Raw genomic sequence first — 27069 nt, 5'->3', positions numbered from 1 at the left:
TTTAGGGTATTGCATTATCAACTGGTTGCAATGAGAGAACAACACTGAATGCAAGTAAGAGTTGTTTAAAGCTGAAAAATCTCCGGAATAAGACACCGAAAGCAATCAGGACTGTTGCAAGCATTCCAGATAAACCTGGTTGCAACAAGGAAATAAAATTAAGAACTACGATTTTGTACATCAAATGCTATAAAAATACTGGACGCTCCTAAAAGAGGACAATTATTTTCCACAGTAGAAGCATGTTAACTCGGAAATCTAGGTAATTCGAAGTCCGAGTGAGATCCCCACTTAATGCTTGTGTAAGTCTATGTTGTGAAACACTTCCTAATTTGGAGCCACACGGAAGTGAGGCCACGTGAATAAGTATGACCGGTGTGGCAGGAGCTTACGAAAACAGCCCGACACAAACCTGGACTGCATGCTGAAGAGTTGTCCACACAGCCCTGATGTGCACGCAACGGATGGTGTAGTGAAACACAGACAGCCCTATAGTATGTGAGAGTACTCTGACCGGGTAGTTTTGGCTTCCCTTTTCTGAGCTTTGCTTAACTTCGGTGACTGCACTTATTGGCCCAACATTAGCCACCCAAGTGCATAATGGGGATAAACTTCCATCAAGACGAGAAAAGCCCAAAATTTGCTGTCTTTATTCAAGGATTTCATAAAGGTTTAAAAGTGAAGGGTCCTATCCCCTCCCTAGCCCTTGCACCGCATTGCTTATGCCAGCACACATTTGTTTCATGCAGCAGATTTGGTTGCTAAGAGGACTGCAGTGGCATTTTTTTTGCTTAAGTTGGTTAGGAATGTACTAGAGTGAACTAGCAATAATAATTGGTTCACAGGAAAGAAAAAACGCAGGGTCTGTCCCACTTGCCCTGTGGACTAAAGAAACTAGAACATTGATTAATTGGTGACAACGGAGGCATGCGGAAGCAGATTGGCTGAAGCAGAACGCCTCTCCCGCCTGCAGAGGGCACTGCCGCGCCTTTTACTGGCCCCGCAACACTGAGCAGTAGGAATGGCCTTCCAGACATTAAACCCTTGGACTTTGTCTGCCTTCTGCGTTTTGGCGTAGCTTCTTGAGCAACAAATGGTGAGAGATAGAGGAAAATCGTCTCGTGTGTGCTCTTGTATGACTTAGTGCCATATAGACTGTACTGAAAGGGACGATGCCGAAAAGGAAGACTGACTCCTATTGGTTCGCGCCGAGCTCTCGTTATCCGGGCGCTCCTAGAAGTCTTTGTTCACTGCTCCCAGGGACGACGACCTCAGGAAGAAGCAGGCGTACAATCTGCGGAGAGAGGACAAACCTTTCATATTATCCTCAGCGGTCTACGAGCGCCATTTTAAGCCTGAGTACACATTGCGGAACTATGTGCACGTGATAGACAGCTGCGCGACTTTCACACATACCATCACTGCCACCTGATGTGCTGCCTACACTCCTGCCTGACTACCCATCTTGAGCTTCTGTGTAATTGTTGAACAGAGCTAGGCGATTAAAGCTGGAGAACAAAAGCCGGCCCGTGTCCGAAACCGTGCGTCATCCGTGCAGGATATGCTTGGAGCAACAAAGGCCGAAAACGCAAGGATTTCCAAAGATGACTTCAACGGAAGAAAAGCAAGCCTTCCACCCAAACAGTCTGAGGCAGTGCATCGCGTTTTTAGAGCCTCGTCGCGCAGAGGTACCCATGGAATGAGGTATGAAATGATGAAAATGAAGAGCCCCGCATGATATGAGCAAGAAAGAAAAAATACTGCTCATCCTCAGCAAAACAACTCTCAGGAAGTAATTAAAGTCATACAAGACGGGCTTTTGGTGTCAACATGAAAGTATTGATGCGCTGAGTAAAAAGACTAGCTCAATAAATAAGTTTGCGCGATATGTAGGTCTCGTCGTACACGAGTCACTACTGTGGGTTACATCGAAGGTTTTGTTTATATTGGCCCCTAAAATCAGAAGGAGACAAGCACTCGGTCGGTGACTACGGGATGGTTGTGATGCCCGTCCCATTTGCTGGCAAGTGGACACAGGTGCTCTCAGTATTTGCCACAAAGAAACATAAAAGGAACTCTTCTCACAAAAATAATGCTGGAAGCTATGGCTTTGTCTTAAAAGGTACGCTTGAAAATTGATGTCACCAAGTCTGACGGAGCCACTTGGAATCGAAAGACCACATCCTGTTGATCCAGAACGCCAGCTCTACTTTCAGTAGGACTTGCCGCACTTGATGGCTTGCTGGCTTCTGACTACCTGCTGCCGGCGGAGGGTTGTGCAAGTGCTTTACACAGCCTGACCCATTCTTTATGACAATTATTCATTTTTTTTTTTAATGGAAGAGAAGAATCATGTAAACTATTGTCTACATTTCAGGAATTACTAAAAAGTGTCCACGAAGCAGTTGGTCTAGTGGGCGAAAATGTGGCATTGCAAGACCTGTACGGCATCGAGTCTAGCCACACAAATCCAAACAGCTTTGAGGTTCAGTGGGTACTTTCCAGCCTCACAACTCTTTAGCGACAAAGTCGTAAATGGACTGCGGTTGCAAAGGACTAGGGATGAAGGGATCCATGGAAGTGTATCGGCTAAAATCCAATATTTGTAGAAAGTAGCAAAACTTGCAAACTAGCAAAAGGCCAACTGAATCGCAGTATTCAATTATAATGTGAGGGTAGACTTTGAGAAACAAAAAAACTCTCGTTACATTTGAGTAGATACAGTATGTGTGATGCTGTCTAATGCATTGTCACTGTTGGAGTACCCAAATAGAATGTGTAGGTTTAAAATACTCAGTTACCAGTAGGTTGAGCTAAGATCCCGTTGAGCATCTTTTTAGGAGTGCGCCAGCCCTCCTGTTGCAATATCTATCCAACACCTCAGCAGTTTGCGATTACTGTGAATTGCTGATTACTGTGCCCCCGGGAAACTACCAGCCTGGCATCCCAGAACCGTTTTGGATGCAGATGCTTGCCAGCCAGGCGCCAGCAATAGAGATGCAGGAGACGCAGTGCTCCTGAAAACACTGCCAGATCATTCTACTTGCAGTGTAGCATATAGTGACAGCCAGTGATTACAGTCAAATCTTGATATAACGAATCATAGGGGACCGCCTAGAATTGTTCATTATTTTGAAATGTCATTGTAATTAAGAACTTCCAGTTGTAAGCCTAACCTCACCATAGGTCATAAACTAGGTATGAAAATGACGCACCCTGGCAGTACACGTAGGCATACAAGCAAAAGCTCAAATGAGAATGTTTTCATTAAGTTTAAATCTGCTTTATTTGAATAAATCATTTTCTTCTGACGTGTGCAGCACACAACACCAATTAAAAACTCTCTACACCTTCCCCTTTGCGCAACATTTCATTGTGTACGTCGCTGCACCAAGCGATGAAAGTGCGGACTTTACTTATGCACAATAAAACAAATAGTTCGATACAACCTCATCTTAAGTGTTCAGTGAGTGAAGTTTGGTAATCTTGTCGTGGTCTGCGGCAGTTGATGGGGCAATGCCAAGCTCTCTGCAGAGGCCAATTCGTTTTGCCTTCTTTGTTTGTAAGCATGGAGGTCTTACAGGGTTAGAAGCAGGCTCGAGCATTTTGGAACAGCTTTGGGGTACAGACAGATGGCATTGAAGGGTATACCATTCTTCAACTTTACTTCACTGCCTCTTGTGAATAGTTCATCATTCTTTGCTTGAGCAATACACAGGCTCATTTTTAATATCTTTGCAATAGGTTCTCTTGAGAAGCTTTCTAGTGACTGACAGCTTTGGCATCCTAACCTATAACGCTTTAAGTATGATTTTGTCTGAAGTAGGCCTGACGTGCTTGTCATTGACAAAGGGGCCTAATGTTGAAGCACTGGCTTGTTTTCATAGTAAGAGCATTACAACGACTTGTGTATTTTTTGCAGCCAAGCAAATTTCCTAACGGCTCGCGGTAGTTTATGCTATCTGCTTCGTTTGCTGCTCTCGCTACTCTATCCACCAGCGATAGAGGCTGGAAGGAGATGCTATGTCACATGTACAGTGCATTTCCTTTTCGCAATCAATTCCCTACAGTCGCCTGTGGCTCATACTAAACTTAGTTGTGAACAAATATTTATTATGCTCCATGCTTCCTTCCCTTGCAAAAATTTCATTAGCATTAAGCCCAATGCAAGATGCATTATATCTTTGCCCCTGGTGCTGTGACATTGTTCCCGAGTACTGCTAAATTTGATTTCAGAACATTAAGGCAGCCAGTTTGGAGCACTTTTGGAGCAATATTGCATTTTGGAGCAGGATGGAGCAATTGGAGCAGCACTTCCACCCTTGAGAAAATTTTGTCTGCAGAGTGGGGGGGGGAATCTGAGTTTGGCAAACCTGTAATGCTGCAGAATTTTTATGTAGGAAAACGCCCTGTCCTTGCTGGAGTTTATAGCAGGTAGGCTGCACGACCCAGCTCGACGGGACAGTTCTCGAGCTAGGTTACAAGCCGCCTCATTACCAGCAAGGGAGGCATGTACAGGCATCCAGATTAAGCGAAAGTGTTATCAGGGCTGATAATTTTACACAATATGCGCAAATTCTGCAGCCTGAGAGGTGCATGCAAACAAATGACATCCAATAGCAAAACAAGCATTTCGCAATTATCCTTTCTCGGTAGTAGGCAACAAAGAATGATGCAATTCTTCATCATTGCTGAACTGCAAAAAAAATAAAACAACTGCCTATATACTCGGGGACACTTTTTCTTGGCAATGGAGCCAAAGCTACGGAGCCGAAACGCATAATCTTCCTACGCAGTTGAATGTAGTCCCTAGTTATATGAGCAGTTTCTGCAAAAAGAAATTGAAATCATAGCGCTAGTTATTTGGGGTATATTTTTTAGTCATGGAACCGATTTTCCGAAATGAAGCCGTTATGGCTAAAACACTTTTCTTTGTTTCACCGGGTTTTCTCGTCTGATGTCTGTCGCGGGTTTTCGAGACGCCCCGACTTTGCAGACAAGATGATGACCGCCACCTGTTCAGGTCGTTCCGGTTGTTCTCATTCGTCCACTCCGCAAGGGTTGGAAGCATTTTCACCAGACAAAATCTGAGTCAAGCGCAAGAGACGCGGGCTGCCGAAGCAATCGATGGAAATGATCTGCAACATCTATGCAGACCGAAAGCCGCGCAGTCGAACTACATGGCGCAGTGACACGTTTAAAGACGCGCCGCCTCCCTAGCTTTGCGCCTATTGCTAAGAAAAAGTGTCCCCGAGTATAGTTACACTAAAGCTAGCTGAAGCCAGTAACATGAAGGTTTCTTCACTAGAGGTGCACAACTGCACCAAATCTTGCAACTACACAGAGAAACATGCACCAGTTTCTGAAGACACAGCAATGACACTAGAATGGATGGATGGAATATAGGAGCGTCCCCTTTGAAACGGGGTGGTAGCAGTAGCTATCATGCTCATTTTTCTCCATATATCTTAATTATTGATTTAGAATGGTTAACTAATCAATCATTCTATTTATTAAATTTTTGTTCCTACATTACTAACATTATGTCACTTCTCTGCTTTTAAGCCACCAATCTTCCAGTCGTTTTTTGCTAGTTTCCACCGCCGGTTTATTCACCCGGCCACTGGTATCTCTAAACCCCAGAGCTTCAGGAACAGTGATTGCGCCTGCATCAACTTCCGGATGGATACCATTACATTCGAGTATAATATGGTCAACTGTTTCACTGGAGTTTCCACATACAGCACATGCGTCATCTCCATTGTTAAATTTCTTTTTGCAGCTGCGTGTTCTAAGGCACCCTGATCTAGCTTCAAAAAGTAGGGCACTGCCTCTTGAGTTATCAAAGAAATCTTCCTCCCTGATCTGTATTTTCCCCTTACGATATAATTCCACACTCTGTTTCTTTTCCATCGAATTTATCCAATTTTTACCTTCTGTGTTTTTCACCTGTTGCTTAATGCTCTTTATTTCTCCGTCCTTGTGACTAGCATACTTACTAGTTAGTTTCCTAGTTCTTTTCCTCCACTGTGAGTCCACACTTTTTAAGTACAGGTATTTAAATAATTTAGCTGGTAACTACACAGAGAAACATGCACCAGTTTCTGAAGACACAGCAATGACACTGCTAGAAAAAGTTGCAGTGGCACCATCTCGTGACTCCTACATCAAATAGCATGCCTGTGCCCTCCCCGTTCACGCAACTATGATAGTATTTTAGTTCACTATAGAAGGCGCAGTATCTGCCTTCACTCAAGGTCATTCACCTCGGATGTAATTGCGATTCTTTCTATTTCGCCATAACCTGGTTTAACTGCAGTACTTTTTAATCGCAGCACTTGGGAGCAAACGGAGGAACTTGGCCCCAGCAGCATGATGCAATGTTTGTTTCAAACAGTGAAACACTGGGCTTCGAATTTTGCACCAATCACTGTATAATTTAACTAGAAAAGCGTGGACAGTTTCAGGTTTGCTGCCCCATCGCAACATGGGGATTACTGGAAGAGACTTCATAATGTTCTATTTCTATCCCCTGCCCCTTCTCGAGGTTGCTATGCAAGACTCACAGGAAGGTGGTGGGCACAATGTTGTAGCAGCGGCTCAAACCCAGGTGTTGGAGGTCAGAAAGGCCGTTGACGAGAGCATGCACAGCTTCGCAGTTGATCTCAGTAGCATCGCTGACGTCCAGCTCAACAAGGTTCGGGCACCGCTTCACGAGAGCAGATACATCTGAAAACACACAAAATAAAAAGAGAGGGAACAAGGCGCATAAGCCATCACAGATGCAAGGCTTGCAGACAGCTCACACCTGGCATGTGGCGACGAGAGGGAACTCTCTCCATAGTTATGACATCACTGCATGGTTACCATATTTGCGGGCATATAAGCTGCATTTGTGGAATAAAGAAGGGAAAAAACAGAACACACAAGTCATGCAGTGTATAAGACTCACCTGCTCGTGCAGTTAATGTTAAAAATGTGTGCCGACACTTCTTTAAAAATAAAGGCTTGCAAGCAACTGCTGGCGCAGATGATTCTTGAGCTTCCTCACAAACTATCTGCAGTTTTTTTTCCCGATCTGCAGAAAAATGCAGCACCAGCGATTCTGACACTGCTAAAACTGCTAAGAGGCAGGCAGTGAAGGCTGTTGATCTCCAGTTCGTCACCGGTTTCTTGTCTTTCACCAACAAAGGCAAAACGTTTAGCTAAAACTAAACGCTCACTTTCAATAAGCTAATGACAAGATTGAATCATACAACACAGCACAACTGTTCTTGCGCCCAGGCCGACCACAGATGGGGTCCTCATTATTGTTGCTATCTTGGTTAGACTGCGGCGCCACCTACAACCCATTAAAATTGCCAACAAATTGCACCGTTGTATCAGCTGCAGAGAATAAAAATACAAAATTATCATGATTTACACACCACTAAATAATTAGATTAAGTAAAAAATAAAAAAAAAAGACATGCCATATATTAAAAATGACTTCATTTTGATGAAGTTATGTACAGAGGTCAAATGAAGCACAGCTGACTAGATATCTGAATTTCATGTATGCGATAGCATGCAACTTTTTCAGGAAAAAAAAACGAGGTTCTTTATCAAAATCTTTAAATTAGGCAAGTCTCCCCAAATTAAACTTTCAAAGCCTAAACAAATACAGTAAAAGCCCATTAATTAGGAATCTACAGGGCAGCAAAAAGTTTGAATTATCAAACTGCCCCCAAAAAAGCTCAACAACAACCGCTCACGAAAAACTTATCACGAAATACAAAATCACGAAAACTTATGCCAAGTTATGTCAAAGGAGTGGGTGGCAATTACGTGTTTTTTACATGAGAACATTGTCCTCACTCCTTTCTCAATCGGAAACCAATCAGTAAGACCATGCCCAGTTCTGACTGTGGCCTCTTGCCCTTCATACAGGTTCCTGAGGAGACAGATGAGGTGAATTGGAACTCCCATCTCTTGGAGAGCTTGCCATAGTCTGCTGTGATCTACGCAGTCAAACGCTTTCGCATAATTAATAAAGCAGAAGTAGATGGGTTTCTGGAACTCTCTTGCTTTTTCCATGATCCAGCGAAGGTTGGCAATTTGGTCTCTAGTTCCTCTGCCCTTGTGAAACCCAGCTTGCACGTCCAGAAGCTCCCGATTCCCATACTGCTGCAGCCTACCTTGGAGGATTTTCAACATCACCTTGCTAGCATGCGAAATAAGCGTGATCGTGCGGTAGTTGGAACAATTCTTGGCACTGCCTTTCTTTGGAATGGGGATGTAAACTGACCTCCTCCAATCCTGTGGCCACTGCAGGGTTGTCCAAATCTTCTGACATAATGTATGCAGAATGTTAACAGCGTCATGGTTGAGGTTTTGAAGCAACTCAGCTGGAATGCCATCAATTCCGCTAGCTTTGCTGGCTAAGGCCCATTCAACTTCACTCTTCAGGATGCCCGGCTCGAGATCAGTAATCACAACCGTCTTATGTTGGGTTTGCACATTCGGGTCCTTCTTGTACAGTTCTGTGTATTCCTGCCACCTCTTCTTTATTTCTGAGGCTTCAGTGAGGTCCTTGCCTCGTTTGTCCTTTATCACGCCCAGCTTAGCACAGAAGCTTCCTTTGATATCTTTGATTGTCTTATACAGAGCTCTTGTGTTCCTTAATTGGCTGTTGTCCTCAACTGCTTGGCACTGTATGTTCAGAAAGGCATTCTGAACAGCTAAGGAACATACATTTTCCTTAGCTGTTGGTAAACTCTTGACCACAATAAGCAAATCCTGGGACATCTCAGCGAGGGGCTAGGAACACTCACGGTCATTGCGGAGTATTTCATGCAACCCAGCAATGTTGAGCTCGCGGAGACTGGGTGGCGCTGCGAGCACGAGGGTGTCCAGACACGCAACGGTCAGTCCGGACCACCCGAGGTTCCAGGAGGATAGACTGGCAAGGAGAGAAAAAGAGGTATGAACAGTCAGCACTTTGCACAGCAGTACAACGACCGTGGTCGTTACTGTAACGGCCAAGATCGCTTTTTCCAGAAACCATGTTCCAGAAACCAAAAACGCATGTTTCTGGAACAGTTATTACCAATACAATAAAGGTATTGAAAGAGAGCATTAAAGATATATGCATCTTTGATACTGCTGAAGCCTGAAATCAGCTCACTGATGCCAAAGGCAAATCCACCGAGAGTTACGTCAGACAAAGCAGGTTCCATCACCTTGAGCAAGAGCCAGAACAGTGTAAGTGTTCAAGACTGGCACGGAATGAACCGAAACAGAAAACTATTTGGTCAGATTCGTGGGTTGTATTTGCTTGCAGTTACATGAAATTTGAAATTTACTATTTTCCCAAGCACAAACAAAAAATAAAATGAAGAAGGCATTGCAAAAATATGCAACTCTAGTGACATGCTTATAAACGGTAACAGGACCAATATTGGTGCAAGTTGGCATTGCTGTAGAGCCACCCGAAAGAAGCGTAGCAGTTACATGAGCTGCCCAGAACCAATCCAGTGCTCGGTACTGGGATGTGCTTGCTGTACTTGATACACCACCAGTACAGAATTAATGCCACAGCCATTAGAATAAAAGTGGGGGCCCCACTTCCAGGCACACCCTCTCCCCACTTTCAGGTTAACAATGGCGGCAGCACGAGCAGGAATGCTGCTTGATAGCCACCACTCCACGTTGGCCAGGCACACACCAAGCACTAATCAGGCAAATGAAGAACCTTTTCAGATGAAGTGATTCAGATAGGAGATTGCCATTTCCACAAAACTACACTTACAGAGAGAATTTTCGCAGCATTTTTCACTGAAAGCATCAGTGAAACACAGTTTTTTGCAGGAAATAATCTAGTCCCCACCAGTCTCAGCCCACACACTTCAGACGGTACTTCTTCGGCACCACGGAGAGCTACTACAATTGTCTATCCGCATTTCACAACCGTGGCCGACGGGCTATGACAGCAAGCGGCAGTACCTTGTGCAGCCCCTGCTGATGTGTGCGATGCCAGCGGGCGTGATGCCGCTCGTCATGCACATGTTGAGGGCTTCCAGGTCCCGATTGGCACCAATCAGCCTGAAACGGTAGGGGAAAGGTTGCCACACTTCACTACACCCCGTGCCTTTGCAAGTCCATGGCACGATCAAGAAGCATCGGCAAGCGACACAAAAAAAAGATATTAAGACTTGCTTTAACCGGAAGCATGAAGACAGGAGGGCAAAATGAAAGCCTTCTAGTCACATCGAATAAAGAGAAAATGAAGTTTAGTGACACAACCTAAATATGGCACGAAAAGCATTGACCCCACTCCCCTCCCAATAGACCAACACCAATCTGTGACGTAAGCATGATGTGGTGGCACTTCTATCACCAGCATGGTCCGCCTGGGGGTGAAAAATAGGCTTAGCGCCCATAGGAATAAATGGAAGCGAAATATTCCAAAGCAGTTTTCTAATTTCACGAGCAGACAGCTGAACTGCACCATAACGGAAGGGTGGAACGGGGGGAGTGAAAGTGGATAGAGAGAAAGAGGAGCCGTAGTGGAGGGATCTTTATTGTGCGCTGACATTGCACAGCACACGGACGCCACTCCGTTTCGCCTCCATCGAAACGCAGCAAGTTTGAATTATACAATGACGACCATGAAACCGCCGAAAACCGGTTGCATCCCAGCAGTGTTATCTAATTTTCACCTCTGGGATGGTTCTCTGCATTTGAGATGAAACCCATATGAGAACAATGGCTTCTCCTTGTTTTGCCAAGTGCTTTCCTTTGTGCACACAGTCCAGAATGTCAAAGAATTGCTTCAAAATCATAAAGAAACTTTTTCAGTGTAAAGCAGTAGCAGAAGTGTCTTTCTATAAAAGCGACCTCATCACGTTTTGAGGAAAGTACACAAAATGAACAGTGAACAGTCCCGAACGTGCCCGTATTAATGAGCATCCAACGCCATAGGCTTATACGGCATCAGCAGGGACAGCACTTCTAGTTAGAACTGCCTGAATTTCCGAATTAATGGGAATCAAGTTTAACGAGATTTTGCTGTATTCCAGTACACATCTGAAAGTGACAAACTGAACATAAAAAAAAAAAAAAAGACTCTTTACCAGTACTGCAGTCATGAAAAAACAAGTTTAAACCAAATACATTATATTTTTAGGCACTAAACACAACAAACGAAAGCTAAGGGAGCCAAAAAGCGCTGCTCAGAGCCTGCCAGGCCCAACAGTTACCTGCAGATCTGGTCGTCCAGTGTACACTGCTCGAGGCTGAGTTTCTTGAGCTGTGTGCATCGTGCAAACAGTTGGCACAGGGCATCCTTGCCGACACTCGCCATGCTGAGGTCCAGGTACTGAACCTTGCACACGGCCGTGCTGCGACAGACCGAGGAGGAGAGGTTACGACCAAAATGAAAGGCACCTCGCTCTAGGTAGAGGGAGGGTTGACAGCTCTCCCTCTCTCTCACGAAGGATGGCAAGAGACACCTTCCTGTGACTACGTGACAAAAGCCAGCAAGCCGAATCCAACCTATTAAGAAGAATACAGAATACTCCACTGACTCCCAAATCGGTAGGTTATGCATGCAGGACGACTCATCCGGTGGCAAAATGGCTAATGAATCACGCTCCGGAAACTCCCTGCTCTTTGGAAAGCTAGCTTGCTTTCTGCACATTCAGCTGCACTGAAAAACACACACAGCGCGATGCCAGGTACTTCCAGACAACTGATAAAACTGGCTGAGTTTGGTGAAGCAACCCACAGCGTCATGGCCGCTGTCACAACAAGTTGGAGTTTCGGCTTCGAATCTGAGTTTCTTGCAGTTTCAGAACTGCATCGTGGCTGTCTTTGAAAATTTCATATTGCACCATTAAGTAAAGGTGGTTCCTAGAGAGACAGAACAGCCATTAATTAACTTGAAGAAGTTCAGGATGCTCTTAATGTGACCGCTGCCTGTTTGACACCCTTTCTCAGAACAGTGCCGCAAATATTAGTATATGCCATATACAAATCATCAAGTGTGCCACTGAATGCATCGAGCAACCTGCATCCAATCTATCATGGCAACAGGGACATGGACACATATCATGCAGATGTAAATCCCTACAGCAAAACCATGCTGCATTATGCAAAAGTAACATTCACCTACTTTGCTATTACTGACGGAGTAATACGAGGTCAATTTAAAGTGTCATCCGCACTGCGAAAAATATTAAAATTAATCATGCAAAGCCCTAAAACGGGGCCCAGAAAAAAGAATTTTGCTTGTTGTGGGAACGTGTTATCTGTACTGTTCAATACTGGCAAACACTACATAGTTACCCCATAGAAATCTGCCCTCGATCTCGAACCCGTGCTGACTATTGCAGCCACACTCTGTTTTGTAGTTTCCCCCAAAATGCAATCATATAAAGCAAGGCTGCAATTGTGTGTGTATAAAGCAATAAAGATTTAAGAATGTGATTACAAGATATATCAAGTTAAATTTTCAAAGAAGTTAAAGAACCGCACAAATTCAACGATTTATGTACATTTTTTAAGCAACCAAGTTCACATTTGATGCAAGAAGAATGTTATAAAATATATAGCCTCGTAAGAGGGCAAAAAAAAAAAAGAATTTGGGTTCGGCATTACCTCTTATCAGCTGGGCAGGAGAGGAGTGGCGCGTCATCAAAAATAGGAGCTTTGATCTGAAAACAGCCAAATCGATCAAGTTAGGCCAATTCCATTTATTCTTTGTTTCACCTTAACCTTCCAAGCATTAGACACAATGCACAAAGCATTAGACCGCATAAACTATCAAGTGGTATCCACCTATGACCGCTAAACTTAGATTCAATAGACTTTCTTTCACTTTCAAGTTTTGGTTTGATCAACCAAATGATCGCTGTGGCATGCACGGTGGTTAGGCCAGTTGAGGCTTGAAAAAATGTGGAATACAATCTAATATTGCTGTTTGTTGTGATTTCAGGTATCGGGTATCAGGCTGTATCAGCGATTAAGTTGACACTGAAATGTTCCGCATACATCACACCCATCATTTGGTAGTTCAAGACAAAGAAGAAACAGCATGAGAAAAGACATTCAAGTACATAATCTTTTTAATGGTCACAGACGAATAGCAAGCAAATATTTGGAGTCTCTGCCCTTTCGCCGCAATTCCAGGAAACCCCATCGCCTCAAGCTATCACTTATATAGCTCTAATGTTTTGCGTAAATAAACCCCCCTTAAATTCTACGAAGCAAGAACAAAGTCTGCAATAATTCTGCGACTGCATGCTCTGACCGAAATGGCTCAAGATCACTGAGGCGCTGGCTTTCCATTATAGCGCATGAGCCCTATGGATGAGCTCACAGCAGGTGCCGTGTGTGGGCTGGGCAGTTTTTCCTTTTATTTATTAGCTCACCCTAGCGTCTGTGCGTATTCAAAAGAACCACAAAATATCTGGTCTATATCTGTCACAGTTTGATCACGAATACGTAAGGTGAGATGCTTTGTGGAAAAAAAAAAAAAATGCAAAGAAAGAAAACTTAAGCATACAACTATGGCAATACAACGGCAACACTTATTTTGACAAGAACCACACTATGCACACAAAAGTGTGGGTATGCTGCTCATAGAACGCCAGTGTTCAACGCCCCACCTTTGGGGCGTTGAAACACCTCAATGCCCCAGTGGATGGGGTGCTTTGAAGCGCTGAAACACCTCAACGCCCCAGTGAATGGGATGCAGGCATATCAAGGCACCAGCAACTTTTTTTTTTTAGTTACCAGACTCAACATTTATAGAGAATTTAATCAAATTAACTACATTCCATACATGCTATCTTATAGCTTACTTTATAGACTCTTCATACTTTCCATCACCGCCTACACACGCCTTGTGCTATCAGGAATAGCAGCTGAGGGATAAGAAACGCAGCATGAAAGCTACAACGCAAAATCAAAGCATCATGATGTGTTGTTGATGAGTGAATACATGGTTCTACATGGTGGCCCATGGTTCTTTTCAAGCGATGCAACAATAGCACTCACATCAGCTGTGGCTAGCCTAAGCACAGTCACCCCTCGACTGAGCACGTTTCCGAGCACGCCGGGGCCCAAGTGTTTCTTGCCAAGGTCAAGCCGCCGCCACAGGCTTTCGTCAAACCTGCGTTTCAAAGGATAAGGCATCACAGACGGTACAAAACCTAACTGCACCCTAGTTACAGGATTCCACGCTCGTCTCCACTCTCACCTATCTCTAACAGGGACCAACAGTATTAAAAATTAACAACAACAGCTGCCTTAACAGCAGCCTCGGAAATCAATCGTTCCATGCTCTGATATTTCGTTCTGAGCAACATTGGAAGGCATACGCTCTATAGCTCGTTTCTGAGGCGCCGGTAAACAACACAGCCAGCCAGTAAGATTTGTGGCCGGATTGTGTGCTGAGCCTCTCAATACAAAACCAGTCTCTGAACACTCACGATGCCCCGCTCTTATTGGCCGGCCCTGACCGGTGGACAGGGTGAACAATAGGAATTCAAGAAGTGTTTGATGAGAGGCTACTTGGTAAGGCATTCTGTAGACATAAAACTATACAGGAGACGAGACACACTCGTACTGTCTGCATCTTTTTTGTGTCCTGTATCCCGCATAGTTTCATGTCTTCAGAATGATCAATAGAAGCGGGGCATTGCGGGTTTTCAGACTGGTTTCATATCAAGAACAGTACATATTCTGGCCCTTAGTCTCTCGATCATAACTAGAATATTAACCTTTACCTGCCAATCCAACGCTCAAAAATGCATTGAAATTGCCACTTTTTTTTTAAGCAGTCATCATTCTTTCCATGCAATTTTGATTCAGCAAATATGTACATCATTGGTTTGTGGTAGGAATCGGCAGAAAAATTTGGAAAAGAGAAAGCTGCTGGTGGGGGCTGGTTTCCCTCAATGCACGCCATAGTAATGGGTCACAACGAAATGAAATTTGAAGCATTTATTTGAATTTATTTCAAGCCCACTTGGCAATCCTTGCACTAAGCAGCTGTCATCGCTCTTGTCATGTGAAGCATTTTCCAGCTCGAAAACGAAACCAGAGTTGCTACCCGATTCGAAATCATCAGCAGCACTGCTGTCTGACTGCTCCAAAAAGAGTTTTTCTTGGATCATCACTGCCACTGACACACTTCAAGCGTAGCGCCATTAACGAAATTACTGTTGCCAGGCATAATAAAACATGCGTGAAAGGCACAAAATGCGGTTTTTCATAGACAACTACTGCCCTCTAGGGCTGAAAATTGCAACCAACGCAATCATCAACTGCAATTTTTCATCGACGGCAGAAGCAGGGCTACATCAACCGTGCTGCCACCGCTGCAACTTGTATGTGCAATATGCAGGTTGGGTTCCCTCCAAGGAGGCACTTACGCTAGCCTCATCCATCGGCGGCAGACACGGCCACAGCTGATGAGCACGGACTTGGGCAGCCACTTAAACACCTCCAGTATGGTCTCATCCGATAAATCCATGAATGGGTCTGCAAGAATCACGGCGAAAAATGACTCAACATGCATCCGCGGAGCTTGCCAAATTCTGGACGCTGCTCACAGCACATCTGCGCGACTAGCGCTGCACGGCTGACATCTGCATCCTCATTAAACTGAACTCTACCTTTCTTTTGAAATGTAAGAAAATTACGTTAACACTGCACCTCTGCAAGTGAAAAACCATTCACGCTAATACAAAACATATGTGCATCATTGATGCCCCCTGGCTAAATTTGCTGTAGCACACATTGACACCTGTCCTACAATAACTGCAGCCCCAATAAATTTCCCAAACCTCATAACCTTATTTAAGTCTCTGAAGCACCACATGCAACATACCCCTTCTGCTGTAGAAAAATGAACTCGTTGCACATTAAGACACCACTGATAGTCAGATCTGTACACTGCGTACAGCCCATTTCTCAGAGAAGGTGGCTGGCACATGGAGATTTTCAGTTCACTAGCAACGCAAACAGTAAAACTCAAGTTGGTATAAGTGTGTGCCGACTTGAATACTCAGAACTGGCAAAAGAAAGACGAACACGAACTAGGATTCTGAGAAGAATAAGGTGGTGTTCAGAACACAAAATCACTTGCAAAATGCCTTTCAGTTCATTCCTTATTCTTCTGGTAACCCAGAGATGAAATCACTATTTTGCATAGATGAACATATTGCTTTGGACGGAGGATGAAGAAGCGGGCAGTGGCTCGCCAAAAATTCATTAAACGTCATCTCACGGTCATCAAACATCTCTTTGTTCCCTGGTCTCCTGTTTTCATTGACTTGCCGCTTCACAACATTTGGTTGGAGGGGCCGGGTATGTTCATCACCCTTCATCTTGGTCCAGGGATTTGCGCCCTGCGAATTCTTGCGCCGTCGGCAGAAGGTTAGGAGGCATTGCATGGCTGGTCCCCAGCCTGCCGGACCCAGCAAGACCCTGCCGCTTCTCCGCACCATTCCCCCAGCCCCGACCACAAGACAGGACGACGGAGAGACTGACCCGAGACTCTACACATGACCACAAGACACAAGAGAGCCGAACAACCATACATGACCCGACTGGCCAGATGTGCCGGACAAGGACCCCAAGACCCAAGACGCCGCTACATTTGAAGAGATCCTCCCCTGCCCATGCCATGCGGTGCGTGCCTTGGCCTCCGCCATCGGGTCTTGGTGACCTGTGGCCCAAAACCGCCCTAGGCCAAGCTTCATCGCGAATCATCGTGCCGGCAAACCGTTCTCCTTTTCCTTCTATCTCTTCTTCAGCCATCCAGATACACCCATCGTCATGCCATAGACTCATCAACATCGGCAAACTTCCTCGTCCACGACTGGGACGATCGCTCAGTGGCCCCGGGTGATGTTACCGACTGAGGTTGAAGAAGCGGGCAGTGGCGCGGGCAGCAGCGCTTGCGCTAGGCTCGCCATCAATTCATTAAACGTCATCTCACGGTCATCGAACATCACCTCTCTGTTCCCTGGTCTCCTGTTTTCATCGGCTTGCCGCTTCGCAACAATATTCCGTTGCTAGTGCCAGTACACCTAACTACCTGCTGTAAACTGCTGCCGCCTTCTTGGTTAGTACTTCCTTTGCATTAAGTTTTAAGCCCACCATAGCTTGTGTTGAAGTTCCTTGTCCGATTTACATAGCAGTGCAATGCTGTCAATGAATTGACAGTTATGAAAGCACTTGCCTTATCACTTGAGTTTGGTCCTCTTGCACTCAGAATAATACTTTTTGCAGATACGCAGCGAAAAAAAGTGCAGAGCTTGCCTCTGTGCCTCATATCCTTTCGGTACCCTTCAGCTCTTCCCATGAGCCATTGTGGTCCGTGTGAACTCCCTATAGCACATAAATCGCGAACCACTCAATGCTAACAGGTGGTCCCTGCTTTGTCTTTATTCGTGTCCACTTGGGAGATGATGTGACTTTCTGCAGGCCACGGGTGCAATTTCAAAGCTTCAGCACTGACAGTTGTGACACAAAACATTACAATAGTTAATATATTAATAAGCTATTACAAAGTGTTTTGTTGTAAAAGATTTTGAAATGATTCTAAGTTGTCTTCAGTAGCGGCGTGTGATGTCAGGTTATTGCAGTCTATTATTGTGCACGGAATGAATGCTCTTGCGTAAAGATATGAGCGACAAGTCACGCGCTGTGCTTTATTATTGTGATCGCGGCACGGGAAGAGTGCACGAAGCGGCAAAAAGAAGTCATCATGGAGGGTGGAATGATGATAAAGTTTATGAAATAAGGTGAGGCAAGCAACCTTATCAATCTAGTAGAATCTCTATGCTAAAATCACAACTGACACGAATTTGCACAATTTCCTAGCGAAAGTGCAGCGAGTACAAGGGTGAGAATTTCAGATGTTTTGGATGCCCTACCACGGCGCCAACAGGTGATACAAATGCGGGAGCCATGACTGAACCTGTGAGCATCCCTCATACCGGACATTCCCTAACAATAACATCAGGCTCAATGCGAGAGCCTGCGGAGACTTCACACACGGCAGAATTCCGAAATTGGTGGCAGGCCTGCTATATGGTGTGGGGTCCTCCTTTTTTGCTTTCTCTAAGGATATAAAATTCGTCCAGACTGCGGGACAACAATAACGGCCCAGAGGGACACGAGGCAGCGAACAGTTTAGCTCGAGCACTAACCAACCGAGCGGACATTTTTTGCTTCGTAGCCCCCCCCCCCCTCAAAATATGAAGACAACCTCTCCCAGACTAAGATCGGAAGAACAGAATACATTCCCCACCTCATAAAGACCTCACCACGAAAGAAGCCATACCTTGATGACAGATTTGGATCAACTCATGCCTCAACCCGTACACCTACAATTTGTTTTTCTTTAGCGATACCCTAATACATTCCCCTTGTGTGGTGACAGTCCACCACTCTCCCACATCTCATAAGGACGTAGATGTAACCCACCACAGCTAAAAACATCCCACACACAGATCGAGCAGTGAGAGGTAGCACTGTCCAGCGATGATCTGGAAGGCCGCAAGCATCAGCTTTTTGATATAAGAATGCCAGCCACCGGCTCTCAAAGCCCACTATGTCATTAGATAAACATTTCGAAGTAGTCAATGAAGCTGCGATGACCAAACAAAACTGTCTGACCCACCCTGTGGCCACCTTCTGTTGAAGAATGGGTTGCGCTCTAGTATTCAAGCAAAGACATCTTTTCACGTACCTTCGCCATCGCTATTTTCTTGCTTGTTTCGCTTGTGGAGTGTGAAATCATCTGCAGCTGTCCTCGATAGAGGAGTGCTAGATAACACTGGTGGTACATCCCGTTTCTGTCCCTGAAAGCAAAACAATAATTTAGTAGGTGCGTAGAGCCTCACAAGGTACTACTTGCTCATTTATTCCTTGATGCAGATCATCCATGCTTCATTGTTGTAAAGAAATATGCAGGGTAAAATATACGGATGCAGGGTTCTAAACGTGATAGCTTGATGCCACTGGTTGGAGATGTTCCTTTAGAGGCATGGCACACAGTTCTTTCCCGCAAACAAAACATGGTCAGAGCTATTTGGCAAAATAAGGCAAACCCAAACTTCTATGGTAGTACAGCCGCTGTCTGCATATTTATGAACCTGTACAAAAATGTAATAGAATGCTCCCTGACACTGTTGATACCCTGCGTCTCTGCCCCCTGACTGGCAGGTTCAGTATGAAGGCAGGTGTAGAGTGCAGCCTCCTGATCTTGTATGGTTGACAATTTCAGTTCAAAAGTTCGAGCATTTCATAATGACCAAAAAATTTTCAATTGTTACATGCGTGAATTCACGGCAAGTTCACGGACAATTGCATGCTTGTTTTTTAACACTGTTTACACTTTAAATGAAAGAACAACACGGCTAAATAATCGGAGCTTTTTTATCAACCTAAGTAGCTGAACTGAATGTCATTATCAGGAACATTTCGACCACTTGCTACTTTACATAAAACAGGTCAAGATGTCGAAAAAAGGAAAAGTATGAACTGGACTGGAGGCGGACGAATAATGAATTGCCTCTAAGCATAATGGGCTGAAAGATTGCGTGCTGCTATGATCAGAGTTCAAGTCATTTGCATATCTCAGTGTAAGGGCTGTGCGTTGATGAAGTCTGCTCGGTCAACATGTCACAGGAATTCCAAGCAAAATGCAAGTATTTAGGCATAGATGTGAAGCCCAGAAAAGAACTTTGGTTGTGCTACACAGCCAAGTCTTACCATAATGAGCACAAATATTACGAATGATTGCAGACACGTAACTGTGCCTAAATGGTTTTAACAAACACAGGCATTTTCTACATTACATATCGAACACCTAGTGCCATGCAGTGTTATTTGAATCGGAGAAGGCAGACTTCACTGCAGTACAGAAGTGACGTCGCAGTGCGGTGAGCGCTTACATTGTAGAACATTAGCTCTACTACTCACATCCGTCAAGGTCATTTTATACCACAATTTGACCTTGAACTACAGGCGTTGCTAGGCGTATACACTATACCACAAGCCAGCTGTCGTTCCAAGGATGGTGCAAAAAAACAACACAGTCTGTCGAACTTCCTGACGGACACCTGAACCACACCGTAAGGGAAGGGAGGAAGGTGGGAGTGAAAGTGGAGAGAGAGAAAGAGGAGCCGTAATGGAGGGCTACAGATTTAATTTCGACCAACTGGAGATCTTTAACCTGCACTGACATCACATTATTAGCATCCGCTTTCGAACTAGGGAGCCTCCATACGAATACCATGCTTAAAGTGATGTCAACTGAAATAGGAGTGGCACAAGCGGGTGTCAGATTTGCTGGGCCAAACACACCATGCGGACAGCGGCTGCTAAATTTAGCAGGCCACCTCCATTTTCCGGAGCCATCCACTATGGCAGTTCTTTCTTTGAATCGCTCCTTCCTCCCTTCTTTTATAACATGGTTCAGGTGTTCACCCAGAAGTATGACAGAAACTGTGCAATTCCGTTTTTCTAGTCTAATTTACATTTCTCTAATAAACACAGAAACTACGACAGTTTGCTCCGGTGGTTACAAGGATCTGCTCATGAAAGAAATCAATTAAATAAAACCAGCCTTCTGTCATATCAACAAAGCTATCACTCGACATTTGCTCCAGCAGCGTTGGACCGCTTGAGTTTTTAAAATATCTCGCATTTGCCAGCAGCCATGCAGAGCATACGGATGGATGGAAGGTTGTTAACCTGGCAGTCAGTAAGGGTCCAAGCCTTTCAAAATCATAACAGCATTGTGAATAGCCTTGTAGCCATCATGAGTTCATGCTAGTTGTCACGTAGGCAGGGGTGAAAGCAGGCTCGAGCATTTTGGAGCAACGAAACGAGTTTTGGAGCATTTGAATAAGGTTTTGGAGCACGGTTTTAAGGTCAAACGCCTTTGATAATTGCCACTTTCTCTTTCTGAAATACAAAATCTCTAATCTGATTCATTTTATGTAGGTTCAATGCCTTTCCAACTTCGCACTCATCTCTGACAAGACAAACGGCCAAAGCATGTAAAGATATATCTTATAACACAGGCTGACCTTAGCAACAACTTGGAACAGATTTGCAGCAAACTGAACACTTGCTGGTGCGCTTCATAACTGAACACCTTGTCTGACCTAATGCGTTTACCTATTTTAACTTGATAGATTCAAATGTTGAGTCTACCACTTCGATGCAGCGATACTAATTTGGAGTTCAGATTAATGGGCACATTTCCGCTCCTTATCTTGTGCATATCTATTTATTTAGAATACACCTCATAGCCGCCTGATATGGGGTATTACATGATCCTTTTTGATCCTATGCCTGGGCTGAGAAATCCCAGAGCACTGGTTATGTTGTCTGCCAAAAAGGCGCCTTCAGACCACAATACCGCGCCTTGACAAGCTTGGCACCAGTGCAACTCTCGTGTTTTTGCCTACTCTGGGATCATAGATGACTGCAGGACTACCTCGATTGCCTTGTTTGGTTGTGAACATGGAGGAGGTCTACAGGGGTGGAAGCAGGCTCAAGCATTTTGGAGCAGCTTTGGGATACAGACAGATGACATTGAAGGGTGTGCCATCCTTCAGATTTACTTCACTGCCTCCAGCCAATAGTTCATAATTCTTTGCTTGAGCAATACTGGGGCTAATTTTTAATATCTTTGCGATAGGCCATATGCCTTTCCAACATTCTTGAGAAGCTTCCTAGTGATTGACAGCTTTGGCGTAGCAACCCATAACGCTTCAAGTATGATTTTGTCTGACGTAGGCCTGACGTGCTTGTCATGGGCAAAGGGCTCCATGTTGAAGTACTGGCTTGTTTTCATAGCAAAAGCATTACAAAGATGTGCAATTTTTTAAGCCGGACAAGCTTCCCAATGGTTAGCAGCAGTTTATGCCATCTGCTTCGTTTGCTGCTCTCGCTACTCTCTCCACTCGCGATTCAAAAGGCTGGGAAGAGGCGCTATGTCACATGCGCAGTGTATTTTTTTGCAATTAACTATTTCCGATTACCTGTGGCTCATACTAAATTTACTTGCAAACAAATATATATTTTGCTCCATGCTTTCTTCCCTTACTGAAATTTCATTGTATTAAGTCCAATGCAAGATGCGTTATATCTTTGCCCCTGGTGCTGTGACATTGTTCCCGTGCTCTGCTAAATTTGATGGCACAACATAACGACAGCCAGTTTAGAGCAATATTGCATTTTGGAGCAGAATGGAGCAATTGGAGCAGCGCTTCCACCCCTGCATAGGTGGTGACAACAGAGACAATATTTTCTGTGATGAAATGTTTTTGATACCACATGGCTCTGATGCAGAAAAGACACTATGGCTGGCACTTGGCCTGCCATTCGACGGCACCGTTATGGGTTAGCAGTGTTATGCAGAGAAGCCAAAATATGAAGTAGTGTGGTCATTCTTTTTTTGTTGTCCCTGGAATTGCAGCGATGATCTCAAAAATGACCTTAACTGTCTTCCCATTTCTATGGTAAGACCACCTCTGCTTCTATCCCTTTAGTGACTAAATTGCGTTGCTTTTGTGCATGTTCTTGACAAAATATTTTACAGCAATATCGAACTCAAAATTTTTTACTTGTTCACTTCAATGAGGTTTGATTGCAGCATCACTTTGGCGCATTACTGCAGCCTAGTGTCCCGAGGCCACAATATTTTAAAAGAATGGAACCTGGTAGTGCGGTCATTATGCTAACGCCAAATGAACTGAAAATGCACAAGGCTTCAGTGAAGCCCCAAAGAGGTCACTCAAAAGTGACAACAGCACAGCTCACACACAGGGTCGTTCACTTGAACACAGACGCTGCCTTCAAAGCGCCGTTGCATGTCACGCCTGAAGCAGAGTGATGCAAGCACAGAGATATGTGGAGGTGTTGATTTGCATGATCTACCACTTGGCATAAACACACAGTAGCCAGGTCGGATTCAAAGCTGCTTTGGAAGCAGCAGCGACCGTGTTCAAACTAGGAGTGAACGACGCTGTACAGTGTCGATGCACACCACAGGACCCCACTCTCAACAAAGGCGTGATAGGCCTGCAGTAACTGACATACACAATTCCTGTGCTACAAGTGGCGAATTAAGCTAAGTTGCCTATATAATGACAAGTTATGACTATGCATGGTCGTAAACTCTACACCTTACCTTGCATTGTTTTATAATGCGCTGAGTCATGCTACGTTTCATAACGACTATAAGTCACAATTACAGTAAAATCTTGATATAGTTTACGTTAAGTAGCGAAGCACTGGAAGTAGCAAGCGATATGTCTACTTAGGATAGGTAGTAACCGCAGATCCGGATCATGAAATGGAAATAAGGAGAATAAGATTGGCATGGAGCGCATTTGGTAAGCACTCGCAGATTATGACTAGCAGCTTACCGGTATCACGCATTGTATTTACCTACGGGACTGAAACATGGAGGCTAACCAAAAGGGTTCTACTAAAATTGAAGACAACGCAGAGGGCTATGAAACGAAAAATGATAGGGGTAACGTTAAGGAGATAGGAAGCGTGCAGAATGGGTCAGAGAAAAAACTGAAGTTAATGATATTTTAGGAATTATCAAGAAATGGGCATGGGCAGGACATGCAGTGCAAAGAGAGGATAACTGATGGCCGCTTCGCGTAACAAACTGCCTTCTAAGGCAAGGAAAGCGTAGCAGGGGGCGGCAGAAAGTTAGGTGGGCGGATGAGGTTAAGAAGTTTGCAGGGGTCAGGTGGATGCAGCTAGCACAAAACCGGGTTAAATGGCGAAATATGGGAGAGGCCTTCGCCCTGCAGTGGGTATAGTCAGACTGATGATGATGACTAAAATCTTTATATATTGTTTTTAAATAATTGTGGAGGATAAGGGTGAACATATTATTCGGGAAAATGCACACTCGGGGATTGCCCGATTTTGAAACATTTAACCGTTGAATGAGGTACAAAGGAATTTAGAATTAATACTTTCCCTGCATAAAAGGGTAGATTAGCATTTCTTGACATCACATATGAACAGCTCCTTTTTTCTAATTATCACAAAATTCAGTCTGTATTTGCTTTGATTTAGTAACAAATCCTGCTCGTAGACAGCAAGACGAGCTGGGATCACTTCCTTGGTTGTTTCCGGATGCTTCTTAAAACAGTGACATGCGGAGAAGCCATTGTGATGGTTTACAGTCGCCGCCCATTTGCTCTTGCTGCATCCACGAGGGCTCGCTTACTCATGGCAGTGCATAGTTATAGGTGTCAAATAGTTCACCCTTATGCCTTTAAGGCACTGCAAAAAAGTCACCTCAATTCTCCTCATGATGTCGTGTTTTTGCGTTTCATGCTTCGTCTCTTTGCACCTTTGCAGCGTGGGAAAACAAGCATGGTGGGTGAGCGCCGCTGTTCAGTATTTCATGTCACGAGTGCCCAGGTTCGGCCTGTTAGCACATGTCCAGTTAACTGCCAAACGTATTATAAAACCACAGTTTGTCAAAATTTTGAATTTAGTAACAGAGAAATATTGTTATCTGGGAACGTAGCAGACGAAAAGAACATAGTGTATCTCTAAGGGAGATCTTTTACTGCCAGCAATTTTGAGCATTTGAAATGGGTATTTGTATAAGCCGGAAAAGCATCAACATGGTTCTACTGTATTGGAAGTCATAATGCATTACCGTTGATGACTACATGTGTCCTTAACACTGTACACTGGCAGATACTAGTGTTTGCGCCAATGAAGTAATATGTTGCATATATGCTAGCGATACAGTTCTTGCAGAAAGTTGCCACCTGTCAGTATGCTAAGCATTGCCAGGAAAACCAACTTCAGATCAAAGATGCTGCAGATGGCGTTTGGAACTTGCCATTGCTTATCATAAGCTGCCTGGGTCTGTCAAATTAATAATATAAATGGAATAATGGCTCACTAAATTATAAATTAAGGTACAGCTGGTTTCAGCAAAGCTTTCAGCCGGAAAACAGCCACTGTTTTACTTCAGTTAGGCACTTTGTGACATCTCCTAGGCTTTGGAGGCATGAAAACAAGTTTTGAGGGTTTTCGAGAAATACATAGCTGATGATGCAGGTTGGGCTACAGAGCACAGCCCAGAAACATACCCAACATGCCCTGTATTCTTAACGACAATGGTATTGTTGTGTGCTACGCTGTGCACAGCTTGCAAACCTGTGCCATGAAGTAATGAAACTGCAGCATCAACCACACAGTCCACCAACCTTGGAGTATTTGCGAGATGCTCGTGGTGGTGACGGTGGGTTCACTGAGGCAAAGCTAGCTGGTGGAGATTCATCATCCAAGTAAGCAATGCCCATGTCCTCAAGGATGTCACTCGGGACGCGACCGCCACCATCCCACTTCTCCTGTGACGAGCTATCATCACTGTCGTTTATGACAATCACATTCTCAATGTCCGTCTCGGCTGTTGTGTTTTCAGGATGCCTGCTGTTGCGTCGATGCCGCTTGCCAGAAGGCTGGTTTGTAGATATGTCCTGCAGCGGGCTGCGCCTTTTGCTATTGGAAATGTAAAAAGCAGGAAAAGCATTAATAAGGTTAGAGAAACAGAGTAAAAAAAAAAAAAACACACAAACATGAAGGGAACACTCTGGGTGGCATTATTCACAGCTAGGGTACCTTTTTTAAATGGATATCGGGAATTCCATTGATGCGAGATCAATCCATTAAAAAGCAGTAGCAAATACGATGGTCAGACAGCAACGATAGTTACGCGTCCTTAAAATTTAGTCGAGGTGAGAGTGACCAAGGAAGCACTGTACCAACAATTAAAAACCATACAGACCACTATCTTGTTATTAATATTTTGCAGCTCTTCAGAGGCACTTAAAGGTTTGCGCAACTTGCTTGAATGATGCTCCAGTATTCGACACATGTGCAATCACATGGCAGAGCAACGCATTCGAATTTCGAAAACGGACGGCGCTGCTGAAGTTTTCGGCAGCCATCACAAAGAACAATTAGTGCATTGCACTAATAGCTATGGGTATCTTTTGGAAAACTATCTTTTCGCATAAAGCTGAAAAACAAGTCAAAACTGTAAATATGAAATTTGTAACCTGCAGAGCGCGTTTTTTGGAGAAACGCACGGCGATTAGCACACGCGCCAGCCAAGCAACATTTGCGAACGATGCAATAGTGTGACTGTCTTTCCAATTAAATATTGCCACCCAGGAGGAAACATGCACGGCTTCAGCAATGCTAGCAACAAAAAAATAAAAAAAAATAAAAAATTACTAAGCGCAGGCCTAAGCAGGATGGAGAAATTTGAAGAATAGTCTTTGGCTAGAGGTGCGAACGGAACGGTTGAAGCAACGTCCGGAGTACGCACATTTTGAAAAGTTTTTCGCCGAGGCAAACTCGGCTTTACGAAAGAACTGTCCAACAAAAATAAGTGACGAGGACACATCAATTTACCACTGTTTAATCCCGTACTAAATATCAACGAAGGAAAAATAGTAAACTTTATTCGAAAAATTCCCGGCAAACAAGGCACAGGAACGGCGCCAAAGCTAGGCCGGTTTTCGAGCGCTTTCTGGCTAAAATATTAGCGCTCCATTCATTGAATGACAGTTTGGACTTTTCCAATGACACTAATGCAGGGTTAATTCGCTACATAAGTCGTCCCATATAGGGTAAAAATTAATTTCTGATAAGTTGGCGCCCGATGTTATTGGCGCGCTCAGGAGTTTTGGCGGGGTGATAAGCAGCGCACGAATTCGGCACTAAGCCACTAAAAACGCAAGTTGCATGCTAGAATAACTCTCGCTGAGAGAATTTTCAGTGTCTTGAGCAAAAAAATGGGAAGTTTGACTGCTAGTGCAAATTATAAAATGGTACAAAGGGATGGGAGAGCTGGTGCGTTAAGCATATGGGTCATACACCCTAACGGCAGCAGCTTGGACATTTGTTCTCGATCGAAGTAAAGTACGTGCACTGGTAGGACGAATTAGGGCGTCCATATGAGGTAATTACCCCATACAAGAAACTTCAGACAAGAAT

At 44.3% G+C, this 27069-nt stretch overlaps 1 protein-coding gene across 3 annotated transcripts in view; it reads right to left on the bottom strand.

Moving 5' to 3' along the window:
* The window catches only part of LOC146181298 (S-phase kinase-associated protein 2-like), a 32497-nt gene that overhangs the window by 5115 nt on the left and 313 nt on the right, over positions 1 to 27069 (bottom strand). The window contains exons 2-11 of one of the 3 annotated variants that reach the window (XM_084576349.1): positions 25272 to 25566; positions 18749 to 18860; positions 15420 to 15528; positions 14041 to 14155; positions 12640 to 12695; positions 11241 to 11381; positions 9985 to 10083; positions 8814 to 8941; positions 6567 to 6729; positions 1194 to 1294 (exon numbers count right to left, since the gene is read on the bottom strand). In XM_084576349.1, coding sequence (XP_084432475.1) covers positions 1234 to 1294; positions 6567 to 6729; positions 8814 to 8941; positions 9985 to 10083; positions 11241 to 11381; positions 12640 to 12695; positions 14041 to 14155; positions 15420 to 15528; positions 18749 to 18860; positions 25272 to 25566 — 1279 coding nt within the window. In that variant the 3' untranslated portion in view covers positions 1194 to 1233. Of the gene's footprint in view, positions 1 to 1193; positions 1295 to 6566; positions 6730 to 8813; positions 8942 to 9984; positions 10084 to 11240; positions 11382 to 12639; positions 12696 to 14040; positions 14156 to 15419; positions 15529 to 18748; positions 18861 to 25271; positions 25567 to 26126; positions 26265 to 27069 lie in introns of those variants that run through there. The other 2 variants (XM_084576350.1, XM_084576348.1) reach the window with 2 other exon arrangements.

This window comes from Amblyomma maculatum, chromosome 8 (genome assembly GCF_055883805.1).
Source record: "Amblyomma maculatum isolate TAMU_Amacu chromosome 8, ASM5588380v1, whole genome shotgun sequence".
Lineage (NCBI taxonomy): Eukaryota > Metazoa > Arthropoda > Arachnida > Ixodida > Ixodidae > Amblyomma > Amblyomma maculatum.
This window is presented reverse-complemented; position numbering and strand designations above follow the sequence as displayed.